Here is a 17,888-nt window from a genome sequence, read left to right as displayed (position 1 = left end):
AGCTGCCTTTATTACAGCAGACGGTATTATGTTGGCCCTTTGATCTCTGACAATCAGATTAGGACCATGAACCAGCACCACTGACCTCCATTATCAATGATTCGAAACAGCTCCTGCATGCAAGAGCCAAGAACTGGTTTGGATCCCTGGTAATGTCCTATCCATTCCTTAAGCATACCATTTAAATCTCTAAAAAAATCCCCTATTTCAGTCTTCAAAGCATGGGCTATTTTACTTCTTTGTTGTCACTGTTTATTTGTATTAGCATGGGGCATATGGACAGGATTCCCACCTCAAATCAGTGACACAAGTTTTCAGCCTCTCCTGCTTACAAAACCTCCTTGAGAGGCCTGGGATGAAGGCACCTGAGAAGGGCAAACTTCAGGTGAAAAGCATCAGAAATCATCTCCTATGTGAAACTACTGATGGCCACTGACCACATGCAGGGAGAGCTGGAGCAGCCTGGTGATCTGTTTGGGTACAGGCGAGGCAAAAGGCAGCAGCTCTGGGTCTGACTGCATCCTAAGGGCTGCAGGACGCTTGGTTTTTCAGCTCATCTGCCAGAACAGATGGCAAGAACACCACAAATGTGTTGCTTTGCTGAATGTTGGCAGCACAGGAGTGTGCTGGAGGGCCAGCCATGCAGGAGGGAGCTGGTCTGGGCTCCTTGGCACCCATGGCAGGGCCGCCTGCTGCTCCGGTGCTGCCTGCAGGACTTCCAGACTCAGTTGTGGTTTTATTTGCTGGAGTGAGTGGGGCAGAAAGACAGTTAATGTGCACTCACATACACCAAACTAGAAACACCTGTTGGCGTTCAAAAACAGTTTTTTGGCTGGCTTGTAGAGACCGGGGGTCTAACAGGTGTCCTTGCAGCCAATGGGAACATAAAGGGGGTTACAGAGGCCCCGTGAACACTAAATTATGCAAGAAAAGTCTGCACAACCATACACAGCACGTGTCTGCGTGAGCAGGTTTAACTACAAGAAACTGAAGTCCCATAAAATAAAGCACGTCTGGGAGGAAATCACCCCAGCGAGGACTGGAAAATCTCAGCCCAGCACAGCCCCGGCAGGTCGGGTGCTCCCCGGTGCACTGCCTGCATGCCCGGACCCTGGCCCTGTCCTGCCAGCTGGACCCGGCCCCGCGGCCCCGAGAACAAAGGAGCTGCACGGGCACAAGCTCGCAGTGTCCCGGGCTCAGCCTCTGAACTCCAGGTCAGGGACTCGCCGATCTATTTTCAGAGATACCATTTCTCATGTGAGTTTTGTAACAGACTTGGCAGTGAAAAGTGATCGTAACAACCCCTTCTTCTGGCTGGTGCCACCCTTGACGTGTTTGTGGGGGTTGCCAGTGGAAGATTTTCCTCTTCAGTTATCAAATGACTTAGTCTGGTGAAAGGCTGCACAGAACAGCAAGCTTCAGCTCCAGTTAAAAGAAAAAAAAAACTTCAGAGGACAACAGGAATGCACAAAGCATCCAAGCACTTGAATTTGGAGCAAGGGTATACAGAAAGTGTCCTCCCTTCCTCACATAACTCTCATTAATTACACCTCTGGAGCTGTAATCCTCAGAGCATCTTCCTGCAAAAAAAAAGTACGTGTAATGACTGGAATCTCAAAAGATAGATGTTTCTTGAAATATTACTTGAATTACACTGTAACACTGAGACCATACAGAAAAGGAGAGTGAAGACTGAAATGCAACAAATGAAGCAAAATTAAAACCTGTGGCCGCAGTAGAGTTAAGGAGCTCCAGAAACTGGTTAAGAGATGTTATCGGCTATTGCAGAGCACAGCTTTTAAAAGAGGCCTCAGAGAAGGCAACACATAATGAATAAAAAAATGCTTTTTCCAACCTTTCCAAAACCAGAAATTGAAAGCATAACACACTGAAGATTTACGACAGACCGTGCTGCATATTTAAGCATAAGTTAATTCTAAAAATTCCAGGAAGGTTTATAGCAAAGCTTTTCTCTCCTACTTCTCTCTTCATCTTCATTCTTCATTCTTCATTCTCTCTTCATTCTCTCTTCATTTTCATATTCAACTTCATCTTCAGTGTCGCTCACCAGACCCATCTCCTGGTGCCCGCGGCCACTTTCTCAGACTGAATACAGACTTGCTCCTGCGCCTTTTTAACACAGAGTAATAAAGATCTACATTAAAATTTCAAGCCACTGCAGTGCCAATGGAATGATTCCTCCTTCCTTTATTTGCCAGAAATCTCAGCAGAGCGCCACAACTCATCTAAAGGATTCAAGCCGCGCATTTTCTTTCACCCAATATAATCACCCCTTATAAACGATAATGAAATCCTTAACTCTCAAGTTCAAAGTGAAGGCCTGACCGGACCCAGGGAGAGCTTGAACAGAACAAAGCAAGCCATATTCTGAACTGATGTCAGTCTCTTCCACCAGCCGTTCCCTTTCAGCCCCCACCAGGTTCCTTCACACAAACCTGTCGGTGACGCTTTTGCCGCACCACTCGTGGGCAGAGACACACAGCTTTAAACGTGACAGCATTCATCCAAAGGGCTTTTTGCTGCACTCTAGTTAACCTTTAGAAACTCCAGCCGTATAAACCAAGAACATATTCCGAATCCCGTGCATCTGCACAGGGTTTGAAAGCGGCGGCAGGCAGTGCTGTGGGAAGCTCACGGCGCCTGCTGCATCCCATGGGCATGAGGGCAGCACCAGGAGCCCTGTGTGTGTGCAGGCACCAGCCTGGCCCACGGCTCCAGCACACTGCACACTTTCCTTTTTCTTCAAAACTCACTCCACAGAAGTGATTTTTGATTTTTTTATATTTTTTTTAACCAAATAAACCCCTGCACAACCTTGGCTCGCTTCCTCTCGCTGAGTTTTTCAAAGAGCCCGGCGCTACCTGCATGCCAGCTGTTAAATACCTCGCCTTTGGCCGATGGACAAGCAGATAGTGCAGGACAAGTGGAGCTTTGCACAAGCTGCCGTTGTTCCGTGGCCTTTCTGAGCCAGCCGGAGAAGCGATCCCAGCCAGGCACCACTGCACTGCGGGGCTGCGGGCTGCGAGAAAGCTCCCCTGGGCTCAGGCACGTCTTCCCTCCCAGCAGCAAGCCAGACCTGCGAACCAGCAGGGTGTTTGCTAAGAAAAGTATCTCAGCTTCGTGGCTGCTGGAGAAGGGCTCTGCCTCATTTAGCCTGGCTGTTATTAACAGCGGAATCTGTCCAATAAATTGACGGCCAAGGAACAATTGTTGCTATTTAACCTCACAAACAGATTTTAAATTGGCCTTGTGAACTGTAAAACTATGAAACACCAAACACAGGCTCTTGCTGTTGTTCCAAATGTGGTGCTGGGAGCTGCTTGGGCTGGGAAAGTCACGCGAGCTGGAGCACGAGTCGGTGCACACACACCGAGGTGAGGTGCTGCAGACAAAGAGTGCCCAGACTGTCCCACCTCCCGCAGTCTGGGGGATGAGGAAGGACAGCACCTCGCCCCCCATGTCAGGCTGGCCCCGTGCTGCCTGCCAGGGTAAACAGCGGGTGGCTGCAGCCCCAGGCTGGCCAGCAAAAACATCCTATGATAAGGGCCTGGTCAGGACGGAGAATGTCCTGCTTTTCAAGCAAACATTTATGTATTTCTTTCCAGAAAAGAAGCGATACCAATAGGATCAGACACAGATTTCTGGGAGATGAATGACAAGAGCTTTGTTCACCCAGGGCTGACTCGTGCTGTGTTCATGGAGCAGCCTCCAAAGCTTCCAGACCACATCCAGACTCACTCGAGTCAAATGCTAACCAGCTCCATTTGGGGGAAGCATTTCTCAAGAAGATAATCCCACCTGTGCCAGGCACCGCAGAACTGCCAGTGTAAGCTCCAGAGCACTGGGGTGGCCCCGTCCCATTCCCATCCCTGCTGCCAAGCAGCCCATGTAGAAGCCCATGGCAGAGGCAGAGCATCCCGAGCATGCCAGCCCCACAACCTGCTGCTGTCCTCCCTGTCTGCCTCAAAAAGCTTTGGAAGACAGTAAAATAAAACCTAATCCCCGTCCTTCCAAGTCTGACCCAAAGCACTGACTTCAGGCTCCTCCTCCAAGGGGGTGATGTTTGTAAACCCACAGATGCATTTTCTTCCTCTCCCAAAAAAGCTGGTCATTTCCCTTTTAAAGAAAATGTTTTGGGGGTCTCAGAAATGTGTTCCTTATTCTCAAAGCTGCAACCCATTATAATTGCGGGAATTGCTGAACATTTCCAAATGTGAAAATGTTTTTTACCTCTCAGGTTCTGTACAGGAAGACATCTGATGTTTATTTCATTAATTTGCATGACAGAAGCTATGACAAAAAAAATGCAGGGACAATTTAAGGGCTGTTTGCTTCCTGGAAAACCCCGCAATGTCTCCTCTAAGCCTAAGCAGTACGGGACCATGTACATCTCTGGGAATTAGCTGTGCTCCAACCCTCCCTCCGTGGGTCAAAGGAAGAGAAAGAATCCATGCTTTAAGTCGTGGCTTTAAACTGAAGACAGGAGAGTGTCACGGGGTGGATAAATAATTTGGACTCGCACTACTATTATGTCTGCAGTTTGACTGTTTTAGAAACAAAGCAAAAAAGCAAAACAAACAGAAAATTATTTTTACACGAAGCAGTCTCCTTTTCATCTCAGCTGAACTCACCGAATGGAAACCACTACCGCCGACACCGCCCTGGGCAGCGAGGACACGGAGCACGAGCACCAAGGGACAGAGGTCCCGTGGGCAGGACCTGCAGGACCTGCATGCATGGGCTCAGGATGCCTTTTTTTTTGGTTCGTCACAGAACTGGGAGCTGGTGCCACCACCGGGCATGGCAGGGGCTGTTGACCATTGCACACAAACTCACACGCAGCGCCTTGGGGTCTGCTGCAAACACACGGTAATGACATGGAGCAAGGGGTGGAGGCAGCCCAAAGCCAACAGCATCGAGGAGGTTTGGGCCAACCTACGGTCTACATCTGATTGAGAGAATCCTCTTTCTTTATGGGCTTTGTCTAAATGAGCCTAGCGGGCCTTTTAAGCACCCCTGAGTTGATGCTGCCCCGAGGTGGGGGCTTTGGGCAGGGTTCCCCCCAGCCCTCCTCGGCAGGAGCAGTCCAGGAGCAGCAGGCCCATCCCACTTGGTGGTCACTTGCCATGCAGATGTTCTGCTACCAAATCAGAACATCTCTGAATTACCAAACATAAGAAACTCGATGGACTGCAAGAGAGAATTTGTGTATTGCACAAACATTAATTAAATAAAGCTTAGCAGCCCCCAGCTAGACCTAACTGAAGATACAGCTGTGCAGTTAGGCAGAGCGCAGCTATTTTCCCCCCGCTGTGACAGCCCTTTGCCGGGCTCACTCGGGCTGAGTTTCTGTTTGACCTGAGGTGAATTGGCTTCCTCCTGGCCCCCAGCACAGCCCCTGCTGAGGGCAGCCCGCTGTGAAGGGCAGCACGGAGCGATGGGGCTGTGCTTCACAGGCAGGCCTGATAAGCATTTCCTTTCCAAACATCCAAACTCCCCAAACTTTACAAACAGTGGCCAAAGAAAGTAGAGGGAAGATTATCAGAGTTTGGCAGATAAAACAATGGTCAGTAAGGATTAAAAAAAATAATATTGGGGCATCCCTCATTCTTTATCCCCTCCACTTCCGACCCAAAATCAAAGGAAGAACTTGAAAAGCCGACTCACCAAACTGGCAGCGAGGGCCTTGGAAGCCAGCGGGGCAGTGGCAGAGCTGCGAAGAACCCTCGACGCAGTTCCCACCGTTGAAACAAACTGCAGCACTGCAGGCAGCTGCAAGGAGAGGGAGAGAATAATTCTGAAGATCAGGATCAGAAGTGCACATATGCTTAAAAATGCCCGCGCTCTGACTGAGTTCCCAGAGCCCCACAGCAAACCTGAATAATTACAAAAGTTCCGTTGAACATTTTTGAGGGGCATCTGTCCTAAAACCTCTCACAGAGGTGCCATGGGAAGGCAAACAGCTCCCACCTCGAGGCCAGCGCTGGCTGGCTTTCAGGTGAGCACAAAATTAATCTCACGCCTGTCTCCTTCTTACCTCGCTGGGGCGTTCTGCAGTGTAACACCTTCAAAGCACACCAACGCTGTCGGATGGGAAGCACAATAAAAACACCGCTTGGTACCTCGCTTGGTTGAGTGGCTGGAGGCAGGGAGGCTTACAATTTTATTTTAAACTACACTCACAAACCAGTCCTGTGGAGGGCTGGATGACAGACCACTTGCATCGGAATGGACATTGCCCCGTATCTTGCAGTGGGCAGGCAGCGATATAGCTAATTAACCTTCTCATCAGGGCTCAGATTATTTCTGCCCCCAAGAGCCAGAGATTAAACGTGCAATTAACTCACTCGCTCCCCAGCGCATGCTTCGCCCTGCCTGCATGGCGATGAATGCCCACGGCTGCTCTCCATCAGCCAACAGACCTCACCTCTCACTCATAAAACAACACAATTCCAGCCAGCAAGTGGGTAAAATCATCAGGAAAATGACTCACGAGGCATTGTACCAAATTTTGTACCAGCAATGGTAAATTGCTTTGAAACTGGAGGCGTCCTTAAGGAAAAAAAAGCACCAGAAGCCACTTTCCATTCCCACAGAACTGGCCATCCAGACGTGGTGTCACCTTTTGAGTGGACCAGAGAATGAAATGGAGCTAAACTGTAAGGAAGCCCGAGCAGCCACATTTCTCTGTTCTCACCCAGTGGAGTGTGAAATGTACACAGAGAGAGAGAATGCTCAATTAGGCTTTTGAAATCCACCTTTTCAAACCATCCCAATAAAGCCACAATCAGGGACAAGTTTTCCCAATGAAACACTCTTCTTAAAACTCATGAAATGCAGCAAACGTTTTATATTTCCCACTAGGAAGTGCTCATCTCAGAAGTGCTTTTAGCAAACGATGCCACATGTGCCGTGCTTAGTCACAGTGTAAGGACGCAGCACAACACCTTCCTTTTGCAGTCCACTTAAACGTTGGACAAGGCAATTTTCTCTGTTCACAGACCTGCTGTGCTGCTGGCCAGCTCCTCTTGTTTGTTTTTTGATTTTTTATTCCTATACCCTCTCTTCTCCTTCCCCTTTTCACCACAGGGTGCCCGTGTGCTGTGCCGTGGTGGTGCTGCTGGTGCAGCCCCAGCAGGGACACGGCACTGCTGCCAGCCCTGTCACGGTCACCTGCTTCGAGGCCCTCGTGTCCTGTGGATCCAGAGCCCGTAATTATTTCAAGTTGCTGAAGTTACAGCAGACAGACCTGGCAACCCTCAGCCTGTTGGCTCAGAAACACAAATTTACTAGACAGAGCAGAGCGCAAGCGGCCCAGACGGGGCCGGGTGAGGCCTGCGGGGCTCCATGCCGATGACCCAGCTCCAGCCCTGCACAGTGTCCTTACAGAGATGCAAAGGGTGAAGAACATTTTCCGGGATTTTGCTGTATAAGCAAAAATTGCAGGACATCTCACACAGAGCGCAGAGCCCTGCGGGCTCCTGGCTGCTCTCATCACATGTCTGCAGCTCCTTGCATGAAAATTCACGTGCGAGGTGAGATCTCTGTAGTGGTCAGCCCTTGGGCAGGACATTGGGACGTATTTACATAGCTCACACCACAATGCAATCAGCCACAGCCTGCCCTGCATGGAAAGCTAATAACCGCATTACCAAATTTCCCACTATTCTCATTGCCCCATATATCAAATATTGGCGCTGTTTTTTCCTACAGAAACACAATTGACTTCCTAATTCCCCCTCTGTGCTAAATCTCAACATTGTCTTGTGCAACACTTTCCATCTGGTTTGCACTGATTAAGGTTTTGTCAACATTTTGGTGAATATGACACTCTATAATTTGCAGTTCTGCTATAATTTTTCACCCTTGCTACACAGACACACACCTCTTCTAACGATGTGTGCTCTGTCGCTTCTTTTACCTTCTCAAAGCCGAGAGAGCAGACGGCATTCTCATGAGAAGCCCTGGGGACACCTGACCTCTCTGTGAAGCCACCAGACGAGCAGCCTCACGAGGGAAGGTTATTCATTTCCAACACACCAAAACAAAAAAGATCAGAAGGTACCTGACTGAGGGACCTCCTGATTAAACTGATTGGATCGGGCTGGCTTCCTCCATATCGTATCTTGCATTTATGCCAGAGAAATCAGCAATAACACTGGCTTCTCTTCTTACTCCCCCCGTGCTGCTCACCTTTCTATTAAACCCCCTGTACTTGGTGATAGGGGAGACTCCTTCCGAGTCCCCTTCCCACTGACACCTGAACTCCCCGGGCTCTGCGCCTTGGATGCATTACAGCTAACACACTTAAGCCTCAGTCTTGGCTTTTTTAAGACCTGATGATTTTTCAAATCCCTCCTCCAAAAAAAAAAGATTCTTTACTAATACAAAGGCAGCATTGAAGTCCACATACTCACCTACCCAAACTAATGAGACAGTGATGAAACGTTGCTTCAGAAGGCCAGTTATCTCCTGATCTAATGCTTTAGCCACTTTTCATAGCCGTGCAGCCCCAGGTACCGCGGTGATCCATACCAAACAGCCTGCCTGGCTGGTGCAGTTCACTTAAAGTTGGGAAACCACCACCAGCCCCTGCCCAGCTGTGCCAGGCCTGGTATCACACACACCTGGGGTGTTTCCTCCTACACAGCAAGGCAGAGAGGGCTCATGGCATTGCGCCTGGCATTGGCTCTTCCCGCATCCAGCTGTGCTCCAAAACATCCTGAAGCACTGCAACTTTTTAGTTTTGCTCACTCTCCACATCTGCAAGCACAATCCTAAGTTTTCTTTCCTTCTTTCTAGCCTCAGCACTACTAGAAATAATGAAGTGATCAAACTGCACAGCAAGGTTCTTCTGTTTTCCCTGACTCCTTCACCTTAATCACCAAAAATATAGACTTCAGGCAGTGAATCCCAGCCTGGCTCCATGGTGCCCATTTGCTGGCAATGCTCAGCCCATCAAGGCAGTCTTGCAAGGCTCACAGCACAACCAGGGATAAGATATATTCGCTGGAATGGTTCCACCTCACGGCACCCGACCGCTGTAATTGAATTGTCAGCAGCGAGGGCCTTCCCACCACCGTGCTGCTGGAGCACTGTCAGTGATCTCTGGAGGTGTGTAGGAAGGGCCACAAATCTCACTGACATAATTTGGCACAACCTCGCCGCCCTTCGCTACAACAGCAAGCGCAGGCGGGCCTGTGGCTGCTGCTCCCAGCACCGAAAATCCGCTAACACGAATAGCATGCTGGTTGTGTTTCCCTGCCTCAGCACTTCACCAATATTTACTGACTCATTTCCTCGGCCAGCCCTTCCTACGCTCTCTTCGGGCCCAGAGGAAGATGTCCCCGTGCTCGCACTGAGGCCTGGCCACCAGCAGGAAAAGCCATCACGCCCCCGCCAGCCGGCAGTGCCGAGCCCCTTGGATGGGAGATCTGCTGGCACAGAAACCAGATCCCCGGGATGGGCTGTGGATCATGACAGCAGATCCCAGCCCCGGCCATCCTGCAGGAGCCGGGCAGGACCTGGGGCACAACCACAGATTCCCAATGAGGCTCGGCCAGGGCTGTTCGCCCCAGTCCAGCCCCTGTGCGTGGGGCTGCGCACGACTCGGGACGTGATGCAGGGCGATGCTGCAGGAGCTTCCCACCCTGGGCAACCTCTGGAAGAGCCCCTGGCTGTGCAGAGGGCCACAGAGACGAGCTCCCTACAGCTCATATTGCACCTGAGGTGCCCGTTTAATTCCTGGGAACTTAGGCTTGCCTGTCACACCCACAGTATGAAATGGGTACCGAGAGTCCCAGCATTTCATCTCCACGTGTGCTGGAGCTCCCCTGGCTCCCGTTCGCAGGAGCCTGCTCTGAGCAGCTTTACTCTCTTGTCACCTCTTCGCTCCTGCTGGGATCCCTCGCTTCCCCTGCAGGAAAACCGCTACCCAGCGCGGGGTTCACCTGAGGTTGGTATCTGCTCGCTGACGGCACATCGCTGGTACCGCAGCGCTTCCTTCGGCACAGCAGGGTTGGGTTACTGGCTTTTCAACAGGAAGAACGAAGATTGGCTTGCTAGAAACTTTTTTTTTTTTAAAAAAAAAAACTTTTCCTTCAAGCATAAAAGTGCAAGGAAGTTGCAGGCAGCCTGTCTGCAGAACAAAGGACAGCCAGCACGGGAGCCATTTTCCTATATTGTAGGTCAATTACAATCAAAACCACTTCTACAATGGGGCTGGAAACTGCTAGCTTTCATCCCCCTGATGGCAAGGCAGGTCGGATCCCAAGTGCTTTGTTGGTGTCCCTGCCTATTACTTGAAAGGACAGCTGCTCGTCTATGGTGCGGGCCGGAGAGCACCTCCAGAGCCCGACCCTGACTCGCAGAGCTCTGCGCCAGGGAATGCATGAGATTCTGCCTTGACAGCGACGTCTGTCTACATGTACACCTAGACAAACCTTTGTCTGATTCAAAGGAAGATTTTATTTGGCTTTCAATGTCTCAAAAGCGAAGTCTGAAGTTAAATATTGCCCAGCTGGAGGCAGCTGCAGTGCTGCAGGAGGAGGCGGGAGCAGCGCAGCCCCCCTCGCACACACCAAGCCCTGCAGCCCCAGCGGGAGACAGGGATACGTCCCACCAGGATAATGCTGCCTCTGTCTTCAACAATAGCTACACAGAATTGTCACGTATATGAATATTTGCATATCCACAGCCTGACTCATGCAAATCTGAATACACATGGCAGCTTCCCCGCACAGCTGGGAGGTAAATGCTTCTGTGCCTGCTTTGCAGAGAATTACACCAGAGCAAACACTACAGAGCAGAAAAGCCAACAGAATCCCAAAGCCACAAGTTCTGTGTCTTTGCCTCCAATTTTTTTCCTCCAATTTTTTGCCTCCAATTTTTTTCGTGTCTTCATGTCACCCACGCTGGCAGCTCGCTTCCTGCTCCGAGGCTGATGCTGCGGCACCCGTGCTGGCTCCCCCGGGCCTGAACACTCACCTTTAGGCTAAAGCAGCGAGCAGATGGAAGGGAAGGAGCGCAGGGATCTCTAACCTCTGGCAGGGGGCTTTCAAGCTCTGTCAGTCTTAAAAGCAGCAGAACTGGGACCTGGCACACAAACCTCTTGAAACGCTGAGCGAGAGCAACTGGGGGGCAGAGGAGCCCTCGCCACACAGTCACACAGGCAGCAATTACGAGGCTGGATAGTGAAAAGCCCACTCAGGACTTGGATCATAGCTTTCCAGAGCTTCTGCCAATGGCACTGTTTAAATCACCACTTTGGGCTTTAAATGTTTAATAGCGTTTGGCAGCTGGATAAATGAATGCGCCTCTGAAAACCCTTTCATGCTGCAAGGGGGAAATTCTGCAAAAACGGAAAGCAAACACGGGGCTTGCTGGGGAGCCAGAGGGAAACCTGACACACGATTCAAATAAATAAAATGTAAAAAACATAAACAAACAACAACAAAAAGTTCCTTTTAAAGACATTGTTGCAGCATTTCCTGGAGGCACGGGACTTGAAATGAGCATCCTCAGCCAAAAGGACAGCGCTGACGGCACCGAGAGCCGCAGCAGAGCCGCTGGTACTTACGGTACAGACAGCCGGCATCGCCTGCGAGCTGGGACCACCCCGGGCAGCATTTGTACGCCGTCTGGTACTGCACCTGGTACACCTGCCTGTAGCCCGTGTAGTACACGGTCCTGAAACAGAACAAACACGGCCCGGACAGCATTAATTCCTGCAGAATGGGGAGGCAGGCAACAGGGGTCGTAGCTCTGACTGGGGCAGGAAAGCAGGGATTGATCTGGAACATAAATAAATAAAAGCGACACTTTTCCCCCCCGGAATTCTGCTGTTGTGTGTATGCGAAAATCGAAACAGAGATAAAACTTTTGAAGCTGAATTTTAAAAAGCTTCTTTGGCAGAACATGAAAACTGTTCCACCAAAGCAAATCAGACAAACAACAACAAATATTTGGCAAAGCAGATGTGCTGTACATGTCCACTGAAAATATTTATCCTAACTCATTCTCGTTGTTTGGTTTTGTCTGAATGTTGCTACAAACAGAGCTGAATAACGGTGAACCATTGATTCCCGCGAAGGAAACCTTCAGCTCCCCTTCTGTGCCAACCAGCATATGGAAGCACAGCTGAGGAAAACGAAAGCAGATATAAATTTTTGTACAAGCTGTTGACAAATTACGAAGGAAATACTCATGTTCCAGAAGCAGCTGAGAAAGCAGTTTGCAGTCACTGGGACAGCAGAGCAGCTCAGCACCAGGCCCAGGTCCATGCGGATGCCCTCAGCAGGGTCTGCTAGCACAGTGGCATTGGGTGCCAGGAGGGACAAGTCTTGGGGCTGGGGCAGAGCTGGTGGGGTCAGGGAAAATGTGATCCACAAGGGCTGCAAGGCAGCCAGCAGCCTCTTTCACCTTTCCTGCATAAGGTGAGAAATGATGAGGAAAGGGCATTGCAAGAGAGTTTGGAGAAAGAATAAAAACACTGACCACTGCGTTTTTCTATCCTCAAAAAATCCCTTGTGTTTCCTATTTCAATCAGGAGAAAGTGGGTAAAGGAACATGTTCCCCAGCTCTGCTATGCAGCCTATGAGAACACCTGTAGGTAGATTGAGGTCAAGAAGGCTGAAAGAAAAAAAATATTCTTCACTTTTCTTCCAGGAGAAAAATACAATAGACCACGGGGTCTCTAAAACCAGTCTTTGTCAGAAAAAAGGAATATGAGAAACAAAAATGAGTGGCCTCGTAGCAGCATGAAGCTCCTGCTGGTCTCTTTGTCCTGACCCTCATGAGACAAGGAACTGGGTTACCTGGTGTGCACAAAGGGAATTTTTCTCACCCATTCAGGTCTAACGGACACGGTGAGATCGCAGAGCTCAGGAGGAGCCCTGGGCTGCTTTCTGCCCCCGGCAGCACCCAAACAACCTCACCTCCACGGCCTTGGTGAGCTCCACCTGACACGTTCACCCCCGGGGGTTCTCAAGGAACTGCAAATATTTTGACAACCCCGGTTGCCTGCGGGTATCTGGATGCTGTGGGCTGGAAAGAGCCACAGAGCAGATAAACTATCTTCGATGTTTCTGTTTTCCTTTGTGTTTTCAGGAGTCTCTGGCACAGACAAAGTTGAATGAGCCAGAACTAATGGAACCCAGGCTTAAAAGCTCCTGCTGTGTCCTGCTGCTGGGAAATCCACTTCCAACCCCCAGGGACAGCGCCGTCACCCCCCAAGTTCGGTTACCAGGGGGTAAGGAAAGTCACTGCCTGCTGTCACCTCGCTGGGGAAGGCTGCACAACCAGCAGCAGAAGCACCACTTTGCCAGGAGCCCCAAAAAGCAAGGCCCAGGAGCTCCCCAGAGCCATTTAGAGTGGAGGGACAGGGGGCAAAATCGTGCCTGGGGGCAGCTTGGCTGCAGTTCCTTTTATCGTGCTTGCTTTTAAAACTCCACGGGCCAAATCTCGCTCTGCCTTGCAGCACCTCCAGGCTTCACCTCCCTACTGGCAGGAACTGAGTTTTAGCACGGGGCTGCTCTGCTATTTATAATGAAGCACAACAGAAGGCTTCTTCCTTTCAGATCCTTGATTTACAGTGTCAAAAATACATTGAAGGACTAAAGGGACAGCTGGGACTGAAGAGCTCCCAGCCTTTGAACTGGCAGCAGACAAGGCACCTACATTTCGAAGTCCTCTCTTAAACACGGCCAAAAGCCGGACTCTGTTCACTCCCCTATTCTTGCAGCACAGATATCATCTCCGAGGTAATTACCAGCAATTACAGGTTAGGAAGAATTCCTAAACTCGAGACTTAAAAGCTGTCTCTAGTCCAAGACGCTTCTTTGAAATCATTCCTGTGATATTGTAAAGGCTTGTGGCTGCTTAATGAGGCCGGGAAAGCAGGTGGAGGGCAGGGGGAAATGGGGGACACAGCTGTTTGGCTGCTGTGGAGGGAAGGAAAGGTGAAGGCTCGTGCTGCTGCACATGCCCTCCCCCTGCAGCCCCTCCTTGCTGCCCAGCTCAGAAACGAAACCCCAATTACCTGAACAACTGCAGCAATTTGCTGCTCAGTTTTTGGCGAGGAGCAGCCGGCTGCGGGGGCTGAAGCACGGCTTTGCGGAGCCCTGCAGTGGCTGCCCAACGGGCTCCTCTCTGGCACGGGAAAGTGCAGCTCTGCCCCCCCCACGGCACCAGCGCGAGTTCCTCGGTGGTGTTATCACCGAGCAGCACGACGCTACAGCACGAGGCCGCCACGGCGGAGCACCTACCTGCGCTCGTAGCCCGTGCACCAGCGCCGTCCCACGCAGTCCTGCCTCCACACCCTGACGGTGCGGGCGTGTGCCCGGGCGCAGGGCTCCCGCCGCCCCACCAGCGCCAGCTCCGGCTCCGCGCAGACGTGTGGCCTGGCACAGAGAGACAGCGGCGTGGGGCTGCAGCCGTGGCAGCACCGGCTCTGCCGCCCCATGGCATTCCCAGGGACAGCGGGAACATCCCTGGCCATGTGTGGTGGGTAAATCATGGTGGGGAACTGAGAGCCGCCGGGCAGAGCGCCTGGCACCAACATCATCCTCCTCCCAGGTCGGGCAGGCAGCAGGCAGCCAGCTCCCCCGGGGACAGGAGCGAGCCCAGCGGTGTGTTTTTGTTCGGGGCATGGAGCTGTGACACACTGGAGAGCTGCCAAGGGCGCAGCACAACCTGGTGTTTCACAGGTGGATGCTGAGTCAGAGAAAAAGTAGCAGGAAAGCAGCGTTTGTGCTGTATTTCTTTCCTAATCCTAGCTCTTCCTCTGCAAATACGAGTCAGTAGTTTTAAGGACAAAAAAAGAGAATATTTGTCCCTGAATTAATGTTACAGGCTATTCATTACCTGGGAGTGCTTCTGTTGCTACAAACTCCCCCCAGGGGACTGTGCGTTTCCACAAAAATAAAAGGTTGAACGAAGTAACTTGGACGTGGTGGAGACTCGAGTTCACAGCTGGCATCTCACTGCTCCGGGACACTCGGTGACACTGCTGCAGCAAGCCCAGAAATGCCCCTGGGACCCCGGCACATTCCCCCTTGGCAGGGCTCTGCAGCCTCCCCGCTCAGCCCACACGTGGCTCCACACGGCGCTGCCCTCCCTGGGTACCCTTTGCTGGTACCTACATGCCTTGCCCCCGAGCCCTCTGCGCCTCCAAAACCTTGGCAGCAGCGATGCTCGGTGCAATTTGTCACAGTGGAGGAGGGCTTTTGTGTCCCCAAAGAGCGGGTCTGTGTGCCACAGGCATCGTCAGTGGTGCCTATGGGAAGGGGCAGCACTTTCCAGCGGCTGGCGTTTTCTTTTCTCTGACACTTTGGCACACATCTCATCTCCAGTGCCTCGTCCAAGAATCCTAAAAGTGCTTGTCAAAGCAGAGGCACGAAATCCCTGACATGGGGGGAAAAAGCAACTGTGCCAAAGCTGCTGAAAAGGACCCCGCTCCCCCTTTCCTAAGCCCAAATGTCCAAAACCTCGGGGGGAGCAGCTTGCCGTGAGAGCACCACGCAATGCTGGGCTCGTTTACCAAAGGAATGAGAGCAACCCCCTGCATCCAGAGATCATCTGCTGGCAGGGGACCAAGCTCGCGAGGAAGTTTTCCAAAGAAGCTAAATGATTAACACCCAACTGTAACTGTAAAATTCAATTAAAAAGAAAGGACTACGTGCTCCTGGAGTAACAGGAAAAGGGGGGGAAAGAAACAGGCACTGAGGAGACACAAAGTGCAATAAAACAGCAGCTCTGTGAGGAAAGGTCAAACTATTTGCACAATAATCGCCTCTTGTGCTCACACAATAGCAACACTTCAGTCAAAGACAGCGAATTACCTTCTACAAGCTGGGACTGTGCAGACTTTTAAGTTTCTTTGTACCTTTACGTACATTTGGTACCAGATCAAGAACCACAGAACAACCCCCCAAAACCCCTCCCTGCACCTCCCTTCACACTTGATTTTAAAATCTTGCATTTCGCCTCTGCTTGGCAGTCCCCTGCCCTACAAAACCCCCTCGGGTTTTCTCCTTGCTACTCACATGTAGGGCTGGAGTTTGGTCCCAGAAGCAAGCGAGGATACTCCCAGCGCGAGGATGAGGGACAGGGCGAGCGCAGGAGGCTCCATGGCACCAGCTCCTCTCTGCTCCCCAGGTGCCAGTGGGAGCTCGGAAACCTCGCGGGCACCTGGAGCACACAAGCAGGTTCCTGTTCCTCGACGGGTAACACTCTACGGCACGCGGGGATCCCTGCTGGGCTCCACCGGGCAGATTTATCGCTCCTGGAGGCTTCCTCCCGTTGGGGTGGGCTCAGCACCGTTCCCCCGTCCGTGGGAAGTGGTCACAACGCAGATCGCTGCTGGGCTGCTGCCAGAACCAAACCTGGCTCCTCGTGCTCGTCTGCTAGTGGCGAGGAGCGCGGAGGTGACTTTTCCTTCTGGTGCCGGATTCCTGACAAGGTGCAAAGCCCCGGGGGCTCGCGGGGGCCGGGTCCCGTCCAGCAGCGAAGCCCCATGGGGGTTTTGCTGCTCTGTGGTCCCGCGCCACGCGGCGAGGCAGCGCGCACCCGGCACCCAGCAGGGGATGGGACGAGGTGGGGTGCTCCTCGGGGTGTCCCCCAGGCACCAAACCCCGAGGGCTACCCCAGCAGCAGGCGGTGTGCTCGCTCAGCCCACCTGCGGGGCCGCCGCCATCCTTCCTTCCCTCCTTCTTCCCCCGGAGCCGGAGCCAGCAGCTCCCCGGCGTTTCCACTGAGCAGCTAAACTTCCCTCCTGCTTTCCCAGGTCTAGCTCCTCTCGCTCACATGCTCTCCTTTCTTGTCTTGCTGACAGCCACAAATCCCTCCCACCAGCTGCGTCCAGCCCCACCAGAGGAGGGGGAACCCTGCGGAACCGCAGCACGACCGGTGTGGGTTTGTTTCCCCAACAGCCCTTTTGCACTACCAAGGGCAACTTCTATACGCACCATCCCAAAGCCCTTTCCAGCCAATCTAAGGCATCCTGCAAAGATTTACTCTTCCTACAGGCTCCAACTGAAAACAAATCTGATCTCTTCCCGAGGAAGCTGTGCTCTGCGTGCAGGGGTCAGGGAAGGCGCAGCGCTGGAAGGGCACTGCTGAGGGACCAGTGCCTCGGGGGGCTTGAACTGGGCAGAGGGAGCTGGGGAGCAGGATTAAACAGCTACCTGCCTGCTCCTCTCCAGCTCTCCGCTCTGAAGGGAAAAGCACAAAAAGAGGAGTGGACGTGGATTTTACTGCAGCTGGGTGACTGCAAAATGACCCAGACCTGCCTAAGCTCAGGTGGCTCATAGCAGGGGTCCCTCTCCCCAGCCCCACTCCGCTCTCCTCCGAACATCTCCACCCCAAAAACCTACCAGGAGCATTGGTGGAGTTACCACCGCTCTTTGCAAACACGGCGAGGCCTGAAGAGCTGCCAGGAGTCTGGTCGGTCTTCTCCCTTCCAGGACGGATGGATGAGGTGGCCGACACCACGGGAGGCAAGGGGCACCGGGTGGCAGCGCTGCGGTGCGGCTCTCCTCCCGCTCAGGGATCCCACCAGTTCTCTTGCTGAGGGAGAGTTGTTCTGAGGGTCACAATTAGCCTTGCACAATCCCATGCTCTTACCCTCGCAAACAAGCAGAGGAAACACCACGTACACCTCAGTTCTGCTCTGAGCAGCGCTGAAAAGGACGGGACCCACAGCATCCTGCCCGAGCAGCAAAGCATCACGTCGGGCTGATGGAACAGAGAACCCGAGTTATGATAAACACACGCTCTGCGTGTGATAGAGAGCTGTGATATCTTTTAAGAAGGTTTTATTAGTAATTTATTTATTTCTGTGAGAGGTTTTGGTAGTTTCAGTGGCCGTG

The 17,888-nt window shown here is 52.0% G+C and overlaps 1 protein-coding gene across 2 annotated transcripts in view; it reads right to left on the bottom strand.

Moving 5' to 3' along the window:
* MEGF6 (multiple EGF like domains 6) overlaps positions 1 to 16,826 on the bottom strand; it is a 77,203-nt gene extending 60,377 nt beyond the window's left edge. The window contains exons 1-4 of one of the 2 annotated variants that reach the window (XM_035344703.1): positions 16,065 to 16,826; positions 14,286 to 14,420; positions 11,600 to 11,709; positions 5,689 to 5,793 (exon numbers count right to left, since the gene is read on the bottom strand). In XM_035344703.1, the coding sequence (XP_035200594.1) occupies positions 5,689 to 5,793; positions 11,600 to 11,709; positions 14,286 to 14,420; positions 16,065 to 16,150 (436 nt within the window). In that variant the 5' untranslated portion in view covers positions 16,151 to 16,826. Of the gene's footprint in view, positions 1 to 85; positions 195 to 5,688; positions 5,794 to 11,599; positions 11,710 to 14,285; positions 14,421 to 16,064 lie in introns of those variants that run through there. The other variant, XM_035344704.1, reaches the window with a different exon arrangement.
* Between the last annotated feature and the right edge of the window lie 1,062 nt (positions 16,827 to 17,888).

This window comes from Oxyura jamaicensis, chromosome 21 (assembly GCF_011077185.1).
Source record: "Oxyura jamaicensis isolate SHBP4307 breed ruddy duck chromosome 21, BPBGC_Ojam_1.0, whole genome shotgun sequence".
Lineage (NCBI taxonomy): Eukaryota > Metazoa > Chordata > Aves > Anseriformes > Anatidae > Oxyura > Oxyura jamaicensis.
Note: the sequence above shows the minus strand (reverse complement) of the source record. Positions and strands in the feature narration are given on the sequence as shown.